Source organism: Pleurodeles waltl, chromosome 10 (assembly GCF_031143425.1).
Source record: "Pleurodeles waltl isolate 20211129_DDA chromosome 10, aPleWal1.hap1.20221129, whole genome shotgun sequence".
Classification (NCBI taxonomy): Eukaryota; Metazoa; Chordata; class Amphibia; order Caudata; family Salamandridae; genus Pleurodeles; species Pleurodeles waltl.
The window spans coordinates 330,426,111-330,452,335 of NC_090449.1; the positions used below are offsets into that span (position 1 = coordinate 330,426,111).

The 26,225-nt window shown below is 49.2% G+C and overlaps 1 protein-coding gene across 1 annotated transcript in view; it reads right to left on the reverse strand.

The window, feature by feature from the left end:
* Positions 1-26,225, reverse strand: part of C10H16orf89 (chromosome 10 C16orf89 homolog) — a 640,978-nt gene that overhangs the window by 351,229 nt on the left and 263,524 nt on the right. The window contains exon 3 of the mRNA XM_069210520.1: positions 1,702-1,852. Within this exon, the coding sequence (XP_069066621.1) occupies positions 1,702-1,852 (151 nt within the window). The remainder of the gene's footprint in view (positions 1-1,701; positions 1,853-26,225) is intronic.

Sequence of the window (26,225 nt, forward strand, 5' to 3'; positions counted from 1 at the left end):
TTGCTGCAGGTAGTTCTGTGATATTAATGATAAATAGTTTAGTTCAATATATGTTGTGTGAATACGTTTACCTAAATTGTTTCAAATACATTTCTAAAGCTTACACTGTGTTTATTCATGTCATTTACTATGTGTCTTTTGATGAGATTACAAAATACAGCATTATTGGACTTGTATTCACTATTGGATTTCAAACCCAAAATCTCACAATGCATTGGTGAGATAATGATAGGATGTAGCCTGGAGTGGTTTTGGTATATTGTTAACTGTGATTTCCTAATTGGTTACTTTTTTACATAACACAATTTTGTATGTGGCAAAATGTATATCTTACCTTTGCTGGTACTGGGTGTGGTAGGGGTGTCAATGTCATTGACCCCAACAATAGCTTCTGGCTGCAACGTCACATCAATCATATCCTCCAGTGGGCTGGGTGGTGGCTAAGTGGATGGTCCTCCACCTGTTTGCTGTGCCTTGGCAAGCCTGCTTGCAAATTTTTCATTGGTTCATGTCTGAAGATCATACCAGCACTTAGGTATTTCCTCAATTGAGTGCTAGGTCACACTAACCACAGTGATCTTCAACTGGATGTCCTTCCTGATTTTGTGCTTCTCACTCTCTGGAAGTGAAGTGAACTTTTGCCAAACAGCTTTTCATCGTGTTTCATGCACTCTATGGACATTGTGGTCAAACTGCGCAGAAGACACATCCAAGCAAGCTCACAGCTGCTCTGCTGCCACAGTCTGCCTTCTCCCATTGGATGTAGGTTCTGGAAACAGCATGGAATGACTCACTTCCTCTTTGAGATGTAATCAAGCTGCTAAAGAAAGCGGCATTTGCAATTTTCTGATTACCTAACTGCAATTTCCTATTTAGGTACTCGCTATTTGGTAATCACAAAATTGTGATTGCGAATTCTAATGAATCGCAACATCAATGTTGCTATTAAAAGTATATTGGAAATTGCGATTTCCAAATAGCGATTCAGCAAAAATCTCTATTTGGTAATTGCAATTCCCATTCTTGACACATATACCTCTAAATGATCAAAATCACTGGGATGCATTTTGAGTTGCTGGGTGCTATCCAAAATATATGTCCCTACATAAGGTGTCATAATATTTACTACGTTTGGTGGCAGGATTTGCTAAATTAATGACAGCAATACATCACAATGAAACGTACACCTTTTCTGTTAATTGTTCCTGAAAGAAGCTTAAAGTGTTTCATATATGGCGTCAATTTAGAACACAAAGCCTTGCATCCAAAAGGAAATAACAATGTGGCCGTCCATTTGAAAAATATTGGACATTAATGCAATTTAACTGAAGTTAATAAAATAATTCAATCCTAAAGTAGGCATCTATCACACCACGCTAACACTTGCTCAGTTCTCATTTATAGCTCCATTTCTTTAATCTGATGATGAGCCTGCAACAACTTTGATGTTTTGTGATCACTCTTAATTTTATAAAAACGGAATGAAGTGATACTTAACAAGATCACTGATCAACATTCTATTTACAACGGGTGGAGGAAGTTCATGTTTAAAAATGCTAGTTTAAATATGGAAGTCATGCGAAGGTCACTTTGTTCCTTCAGTCGTGCATGTTTTTCTTGCTTGCAATGACACAGAGTACACCAATGAGTGGTCACCAATCATTTTACTCTAGGTATACACAGCAAAACAAAGAAACTCACCCTGTTCCTAGAATATGTTTTATACATTCATTGCTGACTTCTAAGTCAAAGCACTCTGTTTTGGAAGTTTGGTTGGAGGCAAGTGATGGATCTGTTGAAGTCCAGGAAGAAGGAGGCTTCCAAAACCCGTCATTAAAAAGTGCTGAAAAATCTGAAAATACAAAGCAAAAATTGCCAGATACAAAATGTGGCCTGTTTACGTAAATCTTTTTGAACTATATTTGTCTTTAGTCTTTTGTAGTCTTGATGATGTACTGAACTTTTCGTTACTCCACTCTATGAACCTTTTAGGTGGTTAGCAGAATTATCTCCATTCTATTCTATTTACATTTTACAAAAAATTTGAATGTGTTTGCTGGTGAGGCAGGGCCGTTGCCTTCTGGATATAGCATATATATGTGAAATAATGAGGTAAACATGAATTGCTTTGTAAACCTCATTGAAACTGGGACTTAAGATAGCCATACAACCATGTTCCAAGAAAGCAGCCATTTAACATATAAATTGTACTTTTTTATATGAATCAGAGAGGTATAATCAAAATTCCTAAACTGTAGGAGGCTGGACTGGCTTGTAGTGAGTACCAAGGGGTACTTGCACCTTGCACCAGGCCCAGTTATCCCTTATTAGTGTATAGGGTGTCTAGCAGCTTAGGCTGATAGATAATGGTAGCTTAGCAGAGCAGCTTAGGCTGAACTAGGAGACGTGTGAAGCTACTACAGTACCACTTAGTGTCATATGCACAATATCATAAGAAAACACAATACACAGTTATACTAAAAATAAAGGTACTTTATTTTTATGACAATATGCCAAAGTATCTTAGAGTGTACCCTCAGTGAGAGGATAGCAAATATACACAAGATATATATACACAATAGCAAAAATATGCAGTATAGTCTTAGAAAACAGTGCAAACAATGTATAGTTACAATAGGATGCAATGGGGAAACATAGGAATAGGGGCAACACAAACCATATACTCCAAAAGTGGAATGCGAACCACGAATGGACCCCAAACCTATGTGACCTTGTAGAGGGACGCTGGGACTATTAGAAAATAGTGAGAGTTAGAAAAATAACCCTCCCCAAGACCCTGAAAAGTGAGTGCAAAGTGCACTAAAGTTCCCCTAAGGACAAAGAAGTCGTGTTAGAGGAATAATGCAGGAAAGACACAAACCAACAATGCAACAACTGTGGATTTCCAATCTAGGGTACCTGTGGAACAAGGGGACCAAGTCCAAAAGTCACAAGCAAGTCGGAGATGGGCAAATGCCCAGGAAATGCCAGCTGCGGGTGCAAAGAAGCTTCTACTGGACAGAAGAAGCTGAGGTTTCTGCAGGAACGAAAAGGGCTAGAGACTTCCCCTTTGGTGGACGGATTCCTCTCGCCGTGGAGAGTCCTGCAGAAGTGTTTTCCCGCCGAAAGAACGCCAACAAGCCTTGCTAGCTGCAAATCATGCGGTTAGCGTTTTTGGACGCTGCTGTGGCCCTGGAGGGACCAGGAGGTCGCAAATTGGATCAGGAGAGAGAGGGGACGTCGAGCAAGACAAAGAGCCCTCTCAGCAGCAGGTAGCACCCGGAGAAGTGCCAGAAACAGGCACTACGAGGATGCGTGAAACAGTGCTCAACCGAAGTCGCACAAAGGAGTCCCACATCGCCGGAGACCAACTTAGAAAGTCGTGCAATGCAGGTTAGAGTGCCGTGGACCCAGGCTTGGCTGTGCACAAAGGATTTCCGCCGGAAGTGCACAGGGGCCGGAGTAGCTGCAAAAGTCGCGGTTCCCAGCAATGCAGCCCAGCGAGGTGAGGCAAGGACTTACCTCCACCAAACTGGGACTGAAGAGTCACTGGACTGTGGGGGTCACTTGGACAGAGTCGCTGGATTCGAGGGACCTCGCTCGTCGTGCTGAGAGGAGACCCAAGAGACCGGTAATGCAGCTTTTTGGTGCCTGCGGTTGCAGGGGGAAGATTCCGTCGACCCACAGGAGATTTCTTCGGAGCTTCTGGTGCAGAGAGGAGGCAGACTACCCCCACAGCATGCACAAGCAGGAAAACAGTCGAGAAGGCGGCAGGATCAGCGTTACAGAGTTGCAGTAGTCGTCTTTGCTACTATGTTGCAGGTTTGCAGGCTTCCAGCGCGGTCAGCAGTCGATTCCTTGGCAGAAGGTGAAGAGAGAGATGCAGAGGAACTCGGATGAGCTCTTGCATTCGTTATCTAAAGTTTCCCCAGAGACAGAGACCCTAAATAGCCAGAAAAGAGGGTTTGGCTACCTAGGAGAGAGGATAGGCTAGCAACACCTGAAGGAGCCTATCAGGAGCAGTCTCTGACGTCACCTGGTGGCACTGGCCACTCAGAGCAGTCCAGTGTGCCTGCAGCACCTCTGTTTCCAAGATGGCAGAGGTCTGGAGCACACTGGAGGAGCTCTGGACACCTCCCAGGGGAGGTGCAGGTCAGGGGAGTGGTCACTCCCCTTTCCTTTGTCCAGTTTCGCGCCAGAGCAGGGCTAAGGGGTCCCTGAACCGGTGTAGACTGGCTTATGCAGAAATGTGCACCAAAAGTGCCCATGAAAGCATTTCCAGAGGCTGGGGGAGGCTACTCCTCCCCTGCCTTCACACCATTTTCCAAAGGGAGAGGGTGTAACACCCTCTCTCAGAGGAAGTCCTTTGTTCTGCCATCCTGGGACAAGCCTGGCTTGACCCCAGGGGGGCAGAAACCTGTCTGAGGGGTTGGCAGCAGCAGCAGCTGCAGTGAAACCCCAGGAAAGGCAGTTTGGCAGTACCAGGGTCTGTGCTACAGACCACTGGGATCATGGGATTGTGCCAACTATGCCAGGATGGCATAGAGGGGGCAATTCCATGATCATAGACATGTTACATGGCCATATTCAGAGTTACCATTGTGAAGCTACATATAGGTAGTGACCTATGTGTAGTACACGCATGTAATGGTATCTCCAGCACTCACAAAGTCGGGGAATTTGCCCTGAACAATGTGGGGGCACCTTGGCTAGTGCCAGGGTGCCCACACACTAAGTAACTTTGCACCTAACCTTTACCAGGTAAAGGTTAGACATATAGGTGACTTATAAGTTACTTAAGTGCAGTGTAAAATGGCTGTGAAATAACGTGTGCATTATTTCACTCAGGCTGCAGTGGCAGGCCTGTGTAGTATTTGTCAGAGCTCCCTATGGGTGGTAAAAGAAATGCTGCAGCCCATAGGGATCTCCTGGAACCCCAATACCCTGGGTACCTTAGTACCATATACTAGGGAATTATAAGGGTGTTCCAGTATGCCAATGTGAATTGGTAAAATTGGTCACTAGCCTGTTAGTGACAATTTTGAAAGAAATGAGAGAGCATAACCACTGAGGTTCTGATTAGCAGAGCCTCAGTGAGACAGTTAGGCACTACACAGGGAACACACACATATAGGCCACAAACTTATGAGCACTGGGGTCCTGACTAGCAGGGTCCCAGTGACACATAACAAACATACTGAAAACATAGGGTTTTCACTATGAGCACTGGGCCCTGGCTAGCAGGATCCCAGTGAGACAGTGAAAACACCCTGGCATACACTCACAAACAGGCCAAAAGTGGGGGTAACAAGGCTAGAAAGAGGCTACTTTCTCACATAAACTATAAACAAAAATAAGTTGCAGATACATATTGAAAGAATTGTTGACAAAATCCATTTAGTCAAAATATCAATGTATTATACTTTGATAAAATTGTACACTTTTACAATATGTGTAAAGGGAAGAAAGTGTTCAGGTCAATTCATTATCACAAAGTGAGCAGTATAAAATCAAGACAGGAGTGCAACCACATCACAATAATAACAACCATCTGCAGACCAATCGATGTAACATAAAATAGGAGAGACATAATCAACAAACAAAATGTGGTATATTAATATTCTTAAACTCGTATGCAAAAGACATTTCCACCTGCACATTAGCACATAGCATCATCAGGATGAATGAGGAATACAGCAAAAGGTCTTACCTCCTCCAAATTGCATCAGCAGGACCTCAGGACAGTCTATGTCGATGATGTCCACCCTCTGTGTCCTTAAGAGCATGGTCATTGCCGTGAGAGGAGTCCCAGGGTACTAGGAGCAGGGGAGTGACTCCATCACTCCACGGGAGATTTCTTCAGTCCTTCTGGTGCACATGGAGTCCCCAGAGCATGCACACCATGGTAACTGTTGCAGTTGCTGACTTGGAGCTGAGGTTGCTGAAGAAAAGTGTCTCTTGTAGACACTTTGTTGCAGTTACAGCATTTCTTGGAGCTGGCTGCTGTTGATCCGAGGTCAGAGGATGCTGAAGTTGTTGCAGGGGATTCCTGAAGGAACCTTGCAAGGAACCTTGCAAGCGGACTCTGAAGAGAACCCACAGGAGAGACCCTAAATAGCCCTGAGAGGGGGACTGGTTACCTTTTCAGGTATGGACCTATCAGGAGGGGTCTCTGACGTCACCTACTGCCACTGGCTACTCAGAGCCCTCCAGAGTGCCCCCACACCTTGCAAAACAAGATGACTGAAGTTTGGGACACACTGGAGGAGCTCTGGGCACCACCCCTGGGGGTGGTGATGGACAGGGGAGTGGTCACTCCCCTTTCCTTTGTCCAGTTTCCCGCCAGAGCAGGGGAGAAGGGGTCCCTGAACCAGTGTAGACTAGTTTATGCAACTAGCAACTGGCTAGCAGGATCCCAGTGAGACAGGCAAAACACACTGACATATAGGTTTTTATCTATGAACACTGGGGTCTGGCTAGCAGGATCCCAGTGACACAGTAAAAACACACTGACATACACTCACAAACAAGTGGGGGTAACCATACTAGAAAGAGCCTACTTTCTCACAGTGGCGGCTGCTGAAAATCTCAAGGGGGACAGGGGAGGAGTGGACAGGGGTTTGGAGGGCATAATAAAAAAATAAAACAAATTAAAAAACGTACCTGTTCTTCCGCCCGCCTCGCTCCTCTTCTCTTCTGATGGTGTCCCAGCAATCCCTGGGACACCAGCACCAGGTCTAAATGCAATCCTGGTGTTGCTCTCATGATATACCAAGGATTGCTCTGAGTGGCTTGATCTGCCACTCAGACAGTGCACTGGAGTGTGTGCTGTTTATCCAACCCAGCTGTTCAACACACCCGGCTTGGAGAAACCTAAGTGCCCATGTCTGTTTGACTGGCCTAAGACTGCCGGCCAAACTGACATGCACACTTAAGTGCACTCCAGTCCACTCCTCCTCTCCGCTCTCATTGCCCAGTCCATTCCTGCACACGCTTGCTGAGCCAGCAGCTGAAAAATAAAGTGATATTAAATTATTGTTTCATTTATCAGCTGCTGGCTCTTAGCCAGTGGGTTGATGCTCCTTCGCCATTGCGAAGGAGCCGCCCCTGCTCTTAGCCCCACCATTCCTCAACCTTTTTCAGCCATACTGTGCACTTCATCACATCGCTTACAGAACTTATCCGAATAATTATATCTGCCTATCCTTCTTGTGACCGTCTTATTCAGTCACTCTATAAGTAAACCTATTATTCTTTCCTCCACAGTTCTTCCGAGTCCAACCCATCAATTCAATAACTTCCTTGCATCAAATACATACCCATATTGCTTCAAATCTCTGGCAATATTGCCTCTAATAAAAAAAAACTTTTAACTAATCCTCACACCCCCTTCAACCAGAATCCAGTGTCTCAACTCCTTTTCTTTTTGAAAGCACTAAAGTATCTACTTTTCAACAGTTTGATGCTCTTTCTATCCATACACAATATATTTAAAGCTTTCCAGTAGTTTTCTCACCCCCTTCATTCTTCGGAACCCGCACACTTACACAAGGACAACTTTATGACCACTGCCCATCACAATCACTTTCTACCGACCGGCTCCTTTCTAAAACAGTTGAATACCCTCAATTATCTTCTCTCAACTCATTAGCCAATGCTTTAAATCCTACACCTCTTACTGATATGTCCTCTTCCTAGGAGGCATTTCTTCTGTATTTTCTTTCTCATATCATGTTTAAGTTGATGAGACACAAATCTTTTACTCATTTCCCTATTTTCGTCCCTCCTTCAGTCACATGTATCTAACTGTCTCAATCCCATTGACAATCTAAAAATGCTGGTCTGTACTTTCTCTCCTCCTTTAGGGGCATCTCTTAAACTCAATTCACTTTGCTTCCTGATTCCTTGAAATTTGCATACTCTGCTAAAAATCTTGATGATTCGCAGCCACCCTCCCCATGAAGATGGAATTCTTGATAAGTCAGACTTTCCATAAGAAAGGCATTTATTGTTTTCTTAATAACATTATTGCTGTTGAACACATTATTGCTGTTCAACAAATATGCATGGATGTTTCTAAAAAAGAAAGTTCCTTCACAGTTCTTCCGTTACTGGAAGTTTCGTGCTGACACATCAGGCTGTTGCATAGGCTCTCATTATTGTAATGAGACTACTGGATTTAGTGTGGCAGGATCTCCTGTGTGTGGGAGACTAAGGCCCCCATTACAACCCTGGTGGTAAATGCCACTGTCCGCCGTGCTGAAGACCGCCAACATACCGTTGCGCCGGCGGAATTCCGCCACAGCTATTATGACCCACATCTCGGAATCCGCCACAATACAGACACCCACACAAGTCTGCCACACCAAAGGTCAGTGATAAACTGGCGATACCAAAACCTACACCGTCATGCCAACAAGAATACGCCCACACTATCACGACCCACGAATCAACGCAGCGGTCTTTCAACCACGGTAATCCATTGGCGGTACACAGTGCCACGCTCAAAATACACACACATTTACAAAACACAACCACATTGGACATTTCAAAATACACACACCTGATACACACACCACACACTCACAACACTATAAAACACACACCCACATTACCCACAAACCCTTACAATGTATTTTTTTGAAGACGCACAGAGAGAAAGATTAGCAAACACAACACCAGCATCCACAGACACACAACACCATCACTTATACAACATCCACACACCTCAAACAACACACACCAACACATCCCCCCACACATCACAACAGACAGCACCTCACACATCACCCACACCACATCATGGCACCTCAAAGACACCCCAGGTTTTCAGAGGAGGAGCTCAGGGTCATGGTGGAGGAAATCATCCGGGTAGAACCACAGCTATTCGGATCACATGTGCAGCACACCTCCATTATGAGGAAGATGGAGCTATGGCTGAGAATCGTCGACAGGGTCAACGCAGTGGGACAGCATCCAAGAACACGGGATGACATCACGGGTGAAGGTGCGTTCCGTGGTATCCAGACACCAGATTGCTGTACAGAGGACTGGCGGTGGACCCCCACCTTCTCCCCCACAACTAACAACATGGTAGGAGCAAGTCTTGGCAATACTGCATCCTGAGGGCCTCGCAGGAGTAGCAGGAGGACTGGACTCTGGTAAGCCATACTGTATCTTAACTACTTTATCCCCCCCACCCCACCTGCATGCCATCACATACCCCCACCCTTACCATCACTCCCATCACACCATCATCTCACATATGTCCCACTATCACTACCCACACATCTCAATACCAAGGCCCTGCATGCAACACCTATGCATGGACCACCATCACCAAAGCATGTCCAGTATAGACACCCACACAGACCCCAAACCAACTATCACAAAATGGCAAACACAATTATGCAAGCACAGGAGTAGAGGGTACCTCACCCAATGCACAAGATGGCACACACAGATACCAAAGCTATGCATTTTCACCCCAACAGGACCCATAACCAACGTCACCAGACAGGAGGTGCCAGACATATCCAGTCCCCCCACAGAAGAGGCCCACAGTGATGACAGCAGCTCTGCACGCCTGGATCAAGATGACCAGCCCGGCCCATCAGGGACCCCGGGACAGTCGGTTCCCCTAATACAGTCCCAAACCACCACTGCACCTCCCCCCTCCGGAAACACCACCACATCACCCACCCAGCGGGCCCATCCCTCTGTCCCCAGGACACGTCGATCAGCAGTATGTCCACCACTACAGGAACCCAGGCAAACTCACCAACCCAAGAAAATCAGGGACCTGGGGTCAGTGGCAGTGGGCACATGGTTCAGGGGACAGAGACACAGGATAACAGGGAAGCTGGGAGGACTGCTGTGAGACAGGGGGAGGACAGGCCTAGGGAACCGACACTCCACGAGATACTCTCCAACATCATGGGAGCTTACCACCATTCCCAGGAGACCATGGGCACAGTACTGGCCAAGTTTCAGGAGACCCAGCGGCTGCAGGAGGAACACTACCTGGGGATCAGGGAGGACTTGAAGTCCATTAACACCACCCTGGTCACCACTGCAGGGGTGCTGGCAGACCTTGTCAAAACCATGAGGGACACAGTGGCACACCAATGGGCCCCTGACACTAGCCTGGACGAGTAAAAGCTCTCCACCTCCGCTGGTGCTAGTGAACAGGAGGCACCGCCACAGGTCCAACAGGCCACCAGCACCCCACCCCCTGCAGAAGGAGAACCACCCCGCAAACGGTCCCTGAGATCCAGGAACAAGACAGAGAACATTGCCAAGCCCCCCACCAGGAAATAAGACTCTCCTGAATGTCACCCTTCTGTCCCACTTTGTCACCCTGTCCACCTTAAACTGCCATAGCTCCACTTCCTATTGGACAATGCACCTGTGAGACCAAGAGACTGGACTCTGCCATGGACATTCCTCCACCATCACCCCAACCCATTTCACACACCCCTACACTTATTTGCACAGAAATAAACACCCTTGAATCACCAAAACATCTGGAGTCTGTGCTTTCATAAATGTGTAATTGCTAAATTTTTGGAATATAGCAATGTCAATGTACTTGTTCACATACCAATGTTACACAGCTGTAGGCCAGGAGTAAACATAGCAGAGGGCACAAATGGGGACCCAGATCTGTGAAATGGAAAGCCAAAGTGACAAGTCAGGGTCCATACACAGAGGTAAAAAGGCAGACTTATGCTAGGTCCTACAATAATATGAGATGTGGGAAGCAGTTCCATCTTCTTACCTGTGTCTCACTGGAAGTATTGCATGATGATGTTGTTTCAGTTGTCTGCATCTTCTTCTGCCTCCCCTTCTTCACTGTCCATAGGCTCCACAGCTGCCACAAGACCAGCATCAGGCCCATCCTCCTGCAGAAAAGGCACCTGGCGTCGCAAAGCCAGGTTGTGCAACATACAGCAGGCCATGATTACCTGGCACACCTTTTTCAGTGAGTAATATAGGGATCCACCTGTCAGATGGAGGCACCGGAATCTGGCCTTCAGGAAGCAGGAGGTGCGCTCGATTATCCTCCCAGTTCGCCCATGTGCCTCATTGTAGCGTTCCTCTGCCCTTGTCCTGGGATTCCTTACTGGGGTCAGTAGCCATGACAGGTTGGTGTAACCAGAGTCACCTGCAAAAATCGAGGGACAACTGTTAGACATCCTCCAAACATTATGGAATCTCCCATACCCAGACAGCAAATGAAACTGTGTGGGGACTTTAGGCTCACCTATTAGCCACACACGGTGCCTTTGGAGTTGCTCCATCACATAAGGGATGCTGCTATTCCTCAAAATGTAAGCGTCATGCACTGAGCCAGGATACTTGCCATTCACACAGGAATTGTACTGGTCTGCCAAACACACTATCTGCACATTCATAGAATGGTAGCTTTTGCAGTTTCTGTACACCTGTTCATTCCTGCGGGGGGGCGACAAATGCCACATGTGTACCATCAATGGCACCAATGATGTTGGGGATATGTCCCAGGGCATAGACGTCACCTTTCACTGTGGGCAAATCCTCCACTTGAGGGAAAACAATGTAGCTGCACATGTGTTTCAGCAGGGCAGACAACACTCTGGACAACACGTTAGAGAACATTGGCTGGGACATCCCTGATGCCATGGCTACTGTTGTTTGAAAAGACACACAGGCCAGGAAATGGAGTACAGACAGGACCTGCACTAGAGGGGGTATTCCTGTGGGATGGCGGATAGCTGATATCAGGTCAGGCTCCAAATGGGCACACAGTTCCTGGATTGTTGCACAATCAAGTCTGTAAGTGATAATGATGTGTCTGTCTTCCATTGTCGACAGGTCCACCAGGGGTCGGTACACCGGAGGATGCCGCCATCTCATCACCTGCCCCAGCGGACGCCCCCTATGGAGAACGGTGAGCAGAGGGTCATACAACACTTAGGTATCACAATGCTGTTTTGCAAAAACGTTACATTTTCTCTATGTGCCTTTGTTTGTCCGTATTTCTGGCCTAAATAGGTGTGGTGCAGTTATTTGGTCTGCCATGTGGCCCCATGAAATGGCGGTTGCCTGACCTGTAAGGAGGGACAAGGGGAAATGAGGTAACTACGCTGGCGTCACGGTAGACGGTCGAAGACCGCAGCGCAATTCAGCATTGGTTTTCATTGGGCCCTATAGGTTCCAGGAGCCAATGGCGATGTACGTCGGCGGTGACGGTACGCACTGCAGCAGATGTGGCCGCCATTTTCTTACTGTTCCCTCACTTGATACCTGACCTTCAACAGGAGAGGACCTACACTGCAAGTGCTGCTGTGACCTGTGTCTGGAAGCAACAATGGCTATACTGTCTGGGGAAAGGGCCCTGCCTTCACTTCGTAGGAGTTGGAGAAACTAGTGGATGGGGTCCTCCCCCAGTACACACAACTGTACGGTCCTCCAGACAAACAGGTGAGTACACTGTGAGCATGGTGGATGACACATGATTGTATGGAGTGTCGTAGGTGGAAGAGGGAGGGGGGGACAGGCCAGCATGTGAGGATAGTGTGTGTGTGTGTGTATGTATGTCTGGGCCAGGGTGGGAGGTTTTTAGGCAATGTGTGAGAAGAACTGTACAGGAGAGTAACATCCACTATAATTTCACTTTTCCTCTAGGTCAGCGCCCACCAGAAGAAGATTGTTTGGCGTGCCATCGCCAAGGGAGTGCGGACCCTGGGGGTCTACCGTAGACGGAGCACCCACTGCCGGAAAAGATGGGAGGACCTGCGCCGCTGGAGCAAGAAGACAGCGGAGGCCCAGCTGGGGGTGGCCTCCCAACTTGGAAGGGGGGCCTGTTGCACCATGACCCCCCTGATGTACCTGAGCCTGGCTGTGGCATATCCGGAGTTTTATGGGCGCTTGAGGGCATCACACCAGTCACAAGGGGGTGAGTACACTGTCATTCATCTGACTCTGCACGGTTGACGAGGTGTCTGGGTTGGGGGTGGTGGCCTGTGGATTCCCCTAGGCCAGGACAGACACGCAAAGGTAGATCCATTGTTTTGCAACCTCATTCCCATTCCAACCCCAAATGTGGTATTTGTCCTCTACACCTAGTCAAGCTCCCATGGGTTCCAGCTGTTCATGAAATGGGTCTAGACAGAGTCCCCCTTGGGCATGTGATTTTCCAATGCACTGTTAGTGCATGGCTTAGTGCAGAGGGCTGCTCCCTGTGTGTTGTGTCTGCCAACTGTAGTGGTGTTGCATGCACTGACCATGTGTCTCTTCTGTCTTTCCCCCTCCTTTTTGTTTTGTCACCCTGTTCTTGCGTGTATTAGCATAATCTGGTGGAGGAACAGTGGCACCGGAGCAGGTGGGAGCTGCATCCCGGATGGCCCTGTGGGGTGAAGTAATGGAGTCTGAAGGCACCAGTGGGACGGAAGGCGAGGGGAGCTCCACGATGGGGACAGGAGCATACACCAGCGACAGCGACTCCTCCCCTGATGGGTGGTCCCTTGGGGTGGCGGTCACCTCTGTGCCCACCGCATCAACAGGTGCAGCCGCCACCCTCCACCAGCACCGCCCTCCCAGCAGCCCCTCAGCGTGTTTCCCGTGCCCACTCACCCAGGAGGGTAGGCATCTCCTTCGCCCCAGGCACCTCAGCCCCTGCCCCAGTCAGCCCTGAAGCCCTCAGTGAGGAGGCTGTTCACCTCCTGAGATCCCTCACTGTTGGGCAATCTACCATTTTGAATGCCATCCAGGGTGTTGAGAGGCATTTGCAGCAAACAAATGCATACCTGGAGGGCATTCATTCTGGCCAGGCAGCCCAACAGAGAGCATTTCAGGCTCTGGCCTCAGCACTGATGGCAGCCATTGTCCCTGTGTCCAGCCTCCCCCCTCCAACTTCCTCCACCCAGACCCAATCCCCTGTACCTCAGCCTATCCCAAGCACACCATCAGACCAGCATGCACACTCATCAACACACAAGAGTGGACATGGCAAACATAAGCACCACACATCCCACAGGCACTCACACAAGCACCATCACCATGCAGACACACCAACATCCATTGCCTCCACTTTGTCCCCCTCCTCCACGTCCTCCTCCTCCCTCCCTGTCTCGTCTATATTCACACCTGCATGCACTACATCCTCAGCCACTACCTCCATCACCAGCACGCCCATCACCACACACCGGTCACGTGCACTAACCACCCCCACTACCATTTACACATCCCCTGTGTCCTCTCCCAGTGTGTCTGTGAGCCCTCCTCCCAAACTACACAAACACAGGCACACACCCACCCAACAGCCATCCACCTCACAACAGCCTCCGGCTTATGCATCTTCATCCAAATTCAGAAACGTACACCTCCTACAACCACTATCTCTTCCTCCACTCCCAAACCCCCTCCATCTTCCCATCCTAGTGTGTCAAAGAAACGTTTCCTGGCTAACATTGACCTCTTCCCTACACCTTCCCCCTCGTCCGTCCCCTAGGGCCAGGCTGTCCAGGTCCCAGCCCAGCACCTCAGCCACCAAATCCTCAAGCACAGTGGTCCCAGCAACTCCGGTCTCATCGCGGGCGCCACCCATCAGGGCTGCCAGTGTGCCATCTAGCGAGGCCAAGGAGCAGGCCATTCCGCCACCTGCCAAGGTGAAGAAAGTACCTGCATTCCGGAGGGAGAAGTCGCACCTACCGGCAAGCAAGGGCTCCTCCAAACCTAAAGGGGACAGTGGCAAGACACCAGCAGCGACATCAAAGCTGGGGAAGGGACACAAGCCGAAGTGCAGGTCAGGACAGGACACGGTGGCTCTGGCTGGGGGACCAGAGTCACCCCTTCTGTCAACCAGAACATCAACCTGTATGGCGGTGGACACCGCCACCTGCACCGCCACCAGCACTGCCACCTGCACGTCTGCTGCCTCAGCAACAGTCCCCAGCATCATCTCCAGTGGGCAGCTGTCCGAGGCTGCAGGAGACGTCCTGCTGTGTCCCTCAACAGGTGCAGAAATATGCACCACTGCCAGCACCTCCGCCATAGACACTGCCGCGACCACCGCCACCAGCCCTGCGACGTGCTCAGACAATGCCACCACAGCTGACATGGCAATCATCCCCAGTGGGCAGCCATCCGAGGCTGCAGGAGATGTCCTGGACCCTGCCCAGCATCCATGAGGCATGACTCCAAGCACTGTTTGTACCTGCAGGTGGCAGGCAAAGTCGCTACAGGGTGGAGTGTGTCTCTATGGAGTATCATGCTACCTGCTCCCAGGCAATCTTGTGGCACACACACCCAGATGAGGGAATGGGACATGCCACACTGCATGTGAAGCACTCTGGGCACAATGCCCCCTCCAGAACCAGTGGAGAAAAGCATACACTACCCCAGTCCTTGGCAGGATGAAGCACTCTGGGCACAAAGCCCCTCCAGAACCAGTGGAGATTCACATCCACTACCTCAGTCCTTGGCAGGATGAAGCACTCTGGGCACAAAGCCCCCTCCAGAACCAGTGGAGACTAACATCCATTTGACAGACTGTGGCTTTGCACTCCCCAGGATACAGCAGTGGGAAAACCACCCACTGGAAAGACTTGAGAGACTGTGGCTTTGCAATCCCCAGGACCAGTGGGCATGGAGCCCCCTCGTGGAGCAGTGGCGTCATCAGTTCATCCGGCTGAGGTGCCCCTTCTCCCCCTGAGGTGCCTGTTTATTTTCCATCTGATGCCCCTGCAGTGTTCTCTCCATTTCGAGTCAGGTATTTTGTGTGGACTTCGCCCATGCTTTTTGGGACACTAATCCACGGACAATGATTTGACTAATAACCAGACTGGTGTAGTTGGTGTACATATTTGTACATACTGATTTTTTAAATTGCCCTATCTGATTTTTATTGAGTACACTTGTTACAATCATTTCCTTTTGTCCTTGCGTTCTTCCAGGGGATGAGGGGGTGTATATGTAATGTTGCTGCATGTATTTGTGTGTATGGTGTTGTGGGTGAGGGTGTTGCGTGCTGCGTGTGTGTGCCACTCTCTTTTTCCTCCCCCCTACCCTGTTTTGTAGGTGCAGTACTCACCGTGGTCGTCGACGGCATCTTTCCTGCTCCTGATACAAGAGGAGGAAGACCAGCATGGGCAGGACCTGTAGTTCGGGCACCATGGCGTCCTGGTTCCTCGTTGGGTGTTGATAGGTGAGTGGTTTCCCTTCCAAGTCCTGTTTCCGCCGTGCTTTTGATAGATTTGGTACCGCCCTGGAAAAAGGTGCCAGGTAGGCCTCTTGTAATACAGTGGGCGGAACCTTGTGTTCCGCCTATCTGTTGGCGGTTACCGGCGCAGTGTTTGTTTCTACCGCCGTGGCGGTCGGAGTGTTAAAGTGGCTGTCTATGTTGGCGGTTTCCGCCATGGTCGTGATTCCATTTTTTTTCCGCTGGCCTGTTGGTGGTATTACCGCTGCTTTAACACCGACCGCCAAGGTTGTAATGAGGGCCTAAGTCTTACCCACTGCAGGTGAAGACTGAAGCCCTAATCCGGGTTTTGCTCTGTCTAACTAGCAGTGCCTCATCTCTGCCCAAGAGCAGGGATGATTGGGCAGCAGAGCGCATGACATAGTTAATTTCTCAGGGAAATCATGGTCACTCAGGTCTCATCCGTTTCTCTCAGTTACATTAGTACTCAATGACAAACAGAGGCAGTATATGTTTCAACAAGGTTTTAATTAAGCGACTGCATCTTAGATAGCAAAGCAGGTACTGCAATAACCAGGACGATGCAGCATGACAGAATTAAAATTGTGACAAGGAGAGTAAAGCACAGAAATAACGCTACCATAATGTCACTAGAGTCAATAGACTAATTCCTACCTAGGCTATAATAGAGCACGGGATGTTAAGCTCTAGTTCTGCCCTTCAGGTTCCCCTGGGAAGACATCATCCCCCATACCTGGGCAAAGGCCTGAAGTCTGCATAAGCAGCTGTAGCTAAGCGTTCAGCAATCAGCATACAGTCGTGGTTCTCCGGCTGGAATCTCCCTCTAATGTGTAAGGGACAAGGAAGTGTTTTTATAATAAAACAGCTGATGTTCTAAGAAAATGTCCCTACACAATGATGTGTGTTTTTCTATGAATGTCAGAGACAAAACTTTTACCACGTTCTCCGGCAACCTATCTTACTGCAGCCTTGAAAGAAGTACAGAGTGAACAAGAATGTTTTGTTTAAGAACGTAGTGCTGGCCTAAGCAACAACAGCTAGATAAAAATAAAGAAAACAAGACCGCAAAAGTGGCTACTGTAAGAATAATAAACAAAGCTGAATAACAATATCTAGGTTAAAGGTCACAGCGGCAGGCCTAGTATGCTAAAATAACATGCATGGAGCTATAACTAAAATGGCTGCACAAGAAAGTGATGGCCAAGAAGAATGGGAATCCTAAAATGCTGAATTCTCATTTTAATTTCCATAGGAAAGTTTGCATCTTAAATAGAAGAACTACACTGAACTGAATTATACAGATATTGGCATAAAGTTATAATTTTACTCAGAAAGGGTATTTCTCATTATTAGATGCAAATCCATTCAGGAATTTTCAGGTAATTATCATTTAAAAAGGTGCACAGCTGGGCAAATCACCAGAAAAAGATTCTGACGTCTGGTCTGTTGTCAACATCTGTTCTGATTGGTCACTTTAAAGTGGACTGGTCTATCTTGACTGGGTGACCACAACAGGGCAATATGTTGTGGAGGCCATTACATGTCTCAGGAAAATAGTCCATGCGTCCTGAAAATGAATTGAAAAAAAAGCATAGAAGTGGGCAGGGTGAGCCCATCTCCGACCCAAGGGCATGTGGGAGGCACCAAAGGGACCATCCTGGACTGGAATGCCATTACATAGGAAACATGAGGCAGGTATTACAAGACTCAGGTACATGGCCCCCATTAAAATGCATTGACATGTAGTAGAACTTTACACAGCCCAGTTGTGTTGGTTTAGTGTAAATCCTGTCCAGTTGTTTAAGAGACATTACAATTATTAAAGGTTAATAGGCCAGCTAGAAATGGTTAATGTTTTTAGCAATCTCCTTCATTAAGACTTCTGCCAATCATATATAATTTTTCCTCAAATGTGAATGGCTGTGGCAGTAACCATTTTAAGTAGGAGAAAACCCCTACATCTTGTGAAGACTCCCCATTTAGATGACTGCAAATTTTATACTCAGACACACAATTGGGTTCACTGAGGGAATCTAAATATGCTCTTTGTCATTAAGGGGGTCATTCTAACCCTGGCGGTAAAAACCGCCAGGGCGAATGACCGCGGTAGCACCGCCAACAGGCTGGCGGTGCACCGCTGGGCATTCTGACCGCGGCGGTTCAGCCGCGGCCAGAAACGGAAAGTCGGCGGTGTCCCGCCGACTTTCCGCTGCCCTTGAGAATCCTCCATGGCGGCGGAGCGCGCTCCGCCGCCATGGGGATTCTGACACCCCCTACCGCCATCCTGTTCCTGGCGGGTCTCCCGCCAGGAACAGGATGGCGGTAGGGGGTGCCGCGGGGCCCCTGGGGGACCCTGCAGTGCCCATGCCAATGGCATGGGCACTGCAGGGGCCCCCGTAAGAGGGCCCCAAAAGGAATTTCAGTGTCTGCCTAGCAGACACTGAAATTCGCGACGGGTGCTACTGCACCCGTCGCACTCCAGCAACTCCGCCGGCTCCATTCGGAGCCGGCTTCATCATTGCTGGGTCTTTCCCGCTGTGCTGGCGGGCGGCCTTTTGGCGGTCGCCCGCCAGCACAGCGGGAAAGCCAGAATGGCCGCCGCGGTCTTGTGACCGCGGTGCGGTCATTTGGCGGTAACCGCATGGCGCCGCGGTTAGAATCACTGCCTAAGTCAGTGAAAAACCAATGGAATCCATGACACAGTGATGTAGTCAGAGACACATTCAGTGTCATGTCATTGCCTACTGCCACTCATTCAAATTTATACTGAGGGGCACAAAGAAGGACTTGAACATGAACGCCACCTTTGACTTAATGACATTCTAAGGGAGTCAAATGCAGCGTCACATATTAGAGTAGCATATAGGAACATGTGTTCACACACTCTCTCTCACTCTGATGTACACTGAGGGGCACACTGAGCTACCTGAACATGCTCACTGACTCAGTGACACACCACTGGCGGCAATTGCACAATGATGTAGTCAGGTCACACACAGGGACCTGTGTTTGCCCACTGACACTCACTCAGACACACACTGGGGAGCACACTGACGGACCTGAACATGCTCACTTTCATTTACTCAGTTACAAATCAAGAAGGTGAAAGGCGCAGTCAGGTAGCTAGACATACTCAGGGACACCTGTTTGACCACCACCACTCACTATGAAATACACTGAGGTGTATTCTTAAGGACCTGAACATGTTGACGCCACTCATCAGTAACCCACTCAGCTACACACTGAGCAATTTGAGCATGCGCATGTCACAGATTCAGTGACACACCTATTGAATCCAAGGCACAGTCACGTAGTCAGAGTCACATACAGGGACATTTGTTTGTCACTCACTCAGACACACACTCAGAGGCACACTGAATAACTTTAACATGCTCACTGTTATTGACTCAGTGTCATACCAATGGAGCCTTGCTGACTTCATTTAAACCCACCCATATTTCATATTACAGACTCCAGACTTTAGGCCATCAGTGCAAGAATGCTAGATGTTCATTCTAATTAGAGCAGACTTTCTGATGTACTTGTTAGGTCTGGAGTTAGTCAAGACCTTAGGATTCTTCTACAATTATATGTATAATAGTCTTACTTAAAGGGCCTTTTAGCCAGCTTTCTTCATCAATTGGTGTGTTGTTGTGCCATTCACCTTTTGCTTCCATCCACTACAGCTTTGTCAGCCTACTTCAGCCACTGGCTAACTTCATTTTGCTCTCTCACAATGAGCAATGAGCACACCCACACACAGCAGCCTGTTAGGGCCATCATTTTTGTTTTTACTTCATAATTGCTTTAGTGTTGCATTTGTATTTAGATCTTAATAAGATAGCAGGAGTTTTATACCAGGCACATTCAAGCTTTATCAGTTCCTGTCTCCTGCCAATGCTGTTGTGAATTCTTTTTAGAGTGTCCTTTGTTTACCAATTTCACATCACACCAGAGGCCAACTGATGAAACCTTGAGGCTGCTCAGCAGACATTCATTGCCTTCAATGGAGTCACTGTGGAGACAGCTCCTCTGAAGTCATAGTGATCTCTACTCAGCAGCTGGAGATCTCCAAATATAGTGGCCAGTAGTCTGCCAGTCTCCTCTGGCAGATGGCAGGCCCCCTGACAGACTCTAAACTAGGCCCATCGTTCTTTTTGCCTTTTAGGTGTGGCATTTTTAGGTCTGAAATTTTAGAGTGCAGCTGTCAAACAGACCTATTGATTCTAATATCCTAACATGGGTTTTGGGTCTGCCCCTTTCAACTGTTGCTTTTTTAGCCACTGGCTTGAGACTTTGGTGACTGTGGGGGTTATTCCAACTTTGGAGGAGGTGTTAATCCGTCCCAAAAGTGACGGTAAAGTGACGGATATACCACCAGCCGTATTACGAGTTCCATAGGATATAATGGACTCGTAATAAGGCTGGTGGTAAACCCGTCACTTTTCTGTCCCTTTTGGGACGGATTAACACCTCCTCCAAAGTTGGAATCACCCCCTGTATCTTGCTTAGCCTAGAGAAATATTTCTCTTTGACTTTTTGCTTTTGTCTGTTTAAGTATATTCTTCTGCCTCCAATAGAGTGCTGGAACTGTGAGGCAGAAGGGAATATTTTACTTCTAAAAACTTCAGACACCATCACTATTTATTGGCGCCATAAACATAAAAACAAAGAGTGCCATCAAAAGAAATACACAGGACTATTGTCAGGCTTTACAATGGCTGGTATGTCCCATGTTGTAAAGATGCCATCAAGTTTTTCAATTATTCATTCATGAATCATGAATGAAAGATCTTCAACCAAAGGAAACCTTGAGTATTCATCTACGTTCACAATTAAACGGTGTCAATTATCAAGTGGACCAAAGAAAATCAATGGATATTCTCTCCCAAGCATGTTTAGGTAGTTTTAACATGTTCAGCGTATGTTGAGTAACTATGGTTGACAGACAATTGCATATATGACAGGCCATGAGTTCCTTTTCAACCTTTCTTCAATTAAGTATGGAAACCAAACTCGGTCTCGGAGAGCTCTCTTGGTGGCACTAATACCCGGATGCCTGTTGTGAATCACTTTTTGTCACTGACTTTCCAGAATCAGGATCCTTGATCCTCGCAATATAACTCCTTATCTCAGTTATGGACAATTCATCTTTGACATTTTTGTATTTTTGATATTTACCATCATTACTGAGAGGTTGATTGTGTTTGTTTCATGAATGATGTGTAATTATGTCTTTTAACTTCAGCAGGTCACTATCTTGACTCATGGCAGGGTAGGGGGTCATTCTGACCTCGGCGGTAAAAGGCGCTTACCGCCGGTCAGAAGACCGCCATAACACCGCCGCGGCCGCGGTAAACCGCCACAGTCATTCTGACCCGCAACTGGCAAACCGCCAAAAACCCGACATCCACAAAAGTCCGCCACACCAAAGGGCAGCGAAAAAATGGCGAAGACCAAACCTCCACCGTCACACCAACAGAAATACGCCCATACCATTCCGACCCACAAATCCACGCGGCGGTCTTTCAAACGCGGTATTCCATTGGCGGTACACACCGCCGCGGTCAAAATACACACACACATAGAAAACACAGCCACATTGGTCAGTTTGAAATACACACACCTGATACACATACTAACACCACTCCCACACACCCAACACAATATAAAACACACACCCACATCACCCACATGCCCCTACGACCCGGAATCATTGACGAAGGCTAGAGAGAGAGCACAGAATAGACAATCCCACAACACAGAGGCACACAACACCATCACCCACACCACCCCATGGCACCCCAAAGACACCCCAGGTTCAGTGACGCAGAACTCAGGGTCATGGTGGAGGAAATAGTCTGTGTAGAGCCCCAGCTATTCGGGGCACAGGTGCAGCACACCACAATTGCCAGGAAGATGGAGCTATGGCAAAGGATAGTGGACAGGGTCAACGCGGTGGGACAGCATCCACGCAATCGGGACGACATCAGGAAGAGATGGAACGACCTACGGAGGAAGGTGCATTCCATGGTATCAAGGCACAACATTGCGGTGCAGAAGACTGGCGGCGGACCCCCACCTACTCCCCCCGAATTTACCGCATGGGAGGAGGAAGTCTTGCACATCCTGAATCCTGAGGGCCTCGCAGGAGTAGGTGGAGGAATGGACTCTGGTAAGGCAAATCTTCACTACTGCTTCCCACCCCCACCCCACCTGCATGCCAAATCATACCCCCACCCTCACCCCCTCCCCATCACACCAACCCCTAGCAAAAGGCACACCATCACAACCCACCCATCCCAACACCAAGCCCTGCATGCGACCACAAAGCATGGACACCCATCACCAAAGCATGCCCACTGCACACACACATCACCCCCACAAGCCACACTCACAAAAGCCCCCACAAGGAAATGCCTGCACATGGGTACACGGACACCCACCCATCACACGAAATGCCACACACAGAAGCAATAACCATACCTTTATACCCCTGCAGGACCCGAAAGCCACCACCCCGCCACGGAGGGTCCAGAGATGTTCATCCAACCCCCAGAAGAGGCCCCCAGCGATGACAGCAGCTCTGTCTCCCTGGACCCAGACGACCAGCCCGGCCCATCGGGGACCTCTGGACAGTCGGTTCCCCACAGACAGCTACAGGCTACACCAGACCCAACCCCCTCTGGGAACACCAGCACAGCTCCCACCCAGCGGGCCCATGCCTCTGTCTCCAGGACACGTCAATCAGCGGTGTGTCCACCACTACAGGGCACCCAGGTTGACCCACCACCCCAACAACAACAGGGACCTGGGGGCAGTGGTAGTGGGCACACCGTCCAGGGGACAGAGGCCCAGGTACACAGGTGAACTGGGAGGGCTGCTGTGCGACAGGGGGGGGACAGGCCCGGGGAACCCACTCTCCAAGAGGCCCTCTTCTCCATCATGGGAGCATACCACCGCTCCCAGGAGACGATGGCGACGGTACTGGCCCGGTTCCAGGAGATCCAGGAACTGCAGGAGGAACGGTACATGGGGTTCAGGGAGGAACTGAGGAACATCGGTTCCGCAATGGGGACCATCGTCGTGGCCCTTACCCAGATCGTCACCACATTGCGGGACCATGTGGCACCACAAAGGGCCCCTGTCACTAGCCCAGGCCAGGAACAGCCTACCACCTCCGCCGGCGCTAGTGGACGGGAGGCCCCCACACAACGACAGGCCACCAGAACCCCACCTCCTGCAGAAGAAGAACCACCCCGCAAGCGGAACCTGAGATCTCACAAGAAGACAGAGTAGGATTGCAAGACCCCCGCCAGCCTAAGATATCCCCTGATGTCATCCCACTGTCCCACATTGTCACCCTGTCCAACTTTGAACTGCCCCTGCCTCATCCTTCCCCAGGACAATGCACCTGTGCGACTGAGAACTGGACTCTGCCATGGACATTACTCCACCCCCACCCATCACCGTTTCCCAATCATGTACCTATATGTAGCACTTAAAATAAATCACTTATTCCACTTAAAAAAACAGTAGTCTGCTTGTATTTTAAACAAATGTATTACACATAACGGTGCAATAATGTCCAGTTACTTTGTGATGACAACATACCAATCTCAATAAGCTTTAGTCCATTAGCAAACAAAGCTGATGTCAGGCAGTGGGTCATACAGCTCTGAAAAGGGAAGGGAAAGTCACAAATCAGTTAACAGGAACTGGGGGGAAACACAGACAGTGGAGACGCATGAGGCCTTAAGTAAATGTAAAATGGGGTGGCTGATTCTTACCTGGGTGCTACTGAAAGTATTGTTGTATGACTGTCTCCCTGTTGTCCGTGTCGTCCCCGTCGTCTTCCTCCTCTTCACTCTCCACAGGCTCCACAGCTGCTAAAACACCACCATCTGGACCATCCTCCTGCAGAAAAGGCACCTGGCGTCGCAATGCAAGATTGTGAAGCACACAGCAGGCCACGATGATCTGGCACACCTTCTTTGGTGAGTACATGAGGGATCCCCCGGTCATATGCAGGCACCTAAACCTGGCCTTCAGGACCCCGAAGGTCCTTTCTATGATCCTCCTAGTTCACCCATGGGCCTCATTGTACCGTTCCTCTGCCCTGGTCCGGGGATTCCTCACTGGGGTCAGTAGCCACGACAGGTTGGGGTAACCAGAGTCACCTATTAGCCACACACGGTGTCTCTGTAGCTGTTCCATCACATAAGGGATGCTGCTATTTCGCATGACATACGCGTCATGCACTGACCCAGGGAACTTGGCATTTACATGGGAGATGTACTGGTCAGCCAAACAGACCACCTGGACATTCATCGAATGATAACTTTTTCTGTTCCTGTACACCTGCTCACTTTCACTGGGGGGAACCAAAGCCACATGGGTCCCATCAATGGCACCAATGATGTTGGGGATATGTCCAAGGGCATAGAAATCCCCCTTCACTGTAGCCAATTCGCCCACCTCAGGGAAAATAATGTAGCTCCGCATGTATTTCATCAGGGCAGACAACACTCTGGTCAAAACCTTCGAAAACATAGGCTGAGACATCCCAGATGATATGGCCACTGTTGTCTGAAAAGACCCACTTGCCAAAAAATGGAGTACTGACAGAACCTGCACCAGAGGGGGAATCCCTGTGGGTTGGCGGATGGGGGACATCAGGTCTGGCTCCAGCTGGGCATATAGTTCATGTATAGTTGCTCTGTCAAGCCGGTATGTAAGTATGATATGTCGTTCTTCCATTGTCGACAGGTCCACCAGCGGCCGGTACACAGGAGGATTCATCCTTCTCCCTGCAAGTCCCAGCGGACGGTGCCTAGGAAGGACAACATGGAGCACAGAGTCAAGCAACCCACAGGTTCGTTCACACAGCTTGCACAGTACACGAATCGCTATGCATTGAATGGCTTGTATGAGTGGCAAAGCAAGGCCTAGGCCTGTGTGACGCAGTAGAAATCATGCCATGTGGGCCCTTGAAATGGCGGCTGCCTGACCTGTGAAGTGTGACAGTGGGATGTGAGGTCACTGCGCTGGCGTGGCACACCGTGGCGGTAGGCGGTCGAAGACCGCGGCGCAAAGCAGCATTGGTTAACATTGAACCCTATGGCTCTCAGGAGCCAATGACGATGTGCGCCGGTGGTCGCGGTACGCACCGCCGCGGTACGCACCGCCGCGGGCGTGACCGCCATTTTCTATCTGATTAATCACTCGAAACCTGATCATCCACAGGAGAGGACCTATACTGCAAGTGCTGCTGTGACCACGGTCTGGGAGATACAATGGCTGCTGCGACTGGGGAAAGGGCCCCTGCCTTCACTTCCGAAGAATTGGAGAAACTTGTTGATGGGGTCCTCCCCCAGTATGCGCTACTCTACAGTCCTCCAGACCAACAGGTTAGTACACAGGGTGCACGTTGAATGGGCTATGCCTGTGTTGAGTGGGGTGTATGTAAGATGGTGGGGAGGGGAGCGAATGAGGAGTGCAACGCACGAAAGATGAGAGCATGTGCCACATGACAAGGTTGGGGAGGGGGGGCCACTCACATTGACCAGGCAGAAAACTGATGCGATTTCCTTTACCACCCTGTACATGTCACATAGGTCAGCGCACATCAGAAGATCGAAATTTGGCGTGCCATCGCCAAGGACGTCCGGGCCCTGGGGGTCCACAACAGACGGGGCACCCACTGCCGAAAGAGGTGGGAGGACATCCGCCTCGGGACCAGAAAGACCGCCGAGTCTCTGCTGGGGATGGCCTCCCAATGTAGGAGGGGTGCCAGCCGCCAATTGACCCCCCTGATGTCCCGGATCCTGGCGGTGGCCTACCCCGATTTGGATGGGCGCGTGAGGACATCACAGCAGACACAAGGGGGTGAGTATTAGCACATTCTGCTATCTTTGCGTGCAGTGAAGGTGTCTGGGTGGGGGAGGAGGGCTGTGGCTATCTCCAGGCCAGGGCGCATTCTGTAGGTTAGGCCCCTCCGTTAGACACGGCCCTGTGCCCC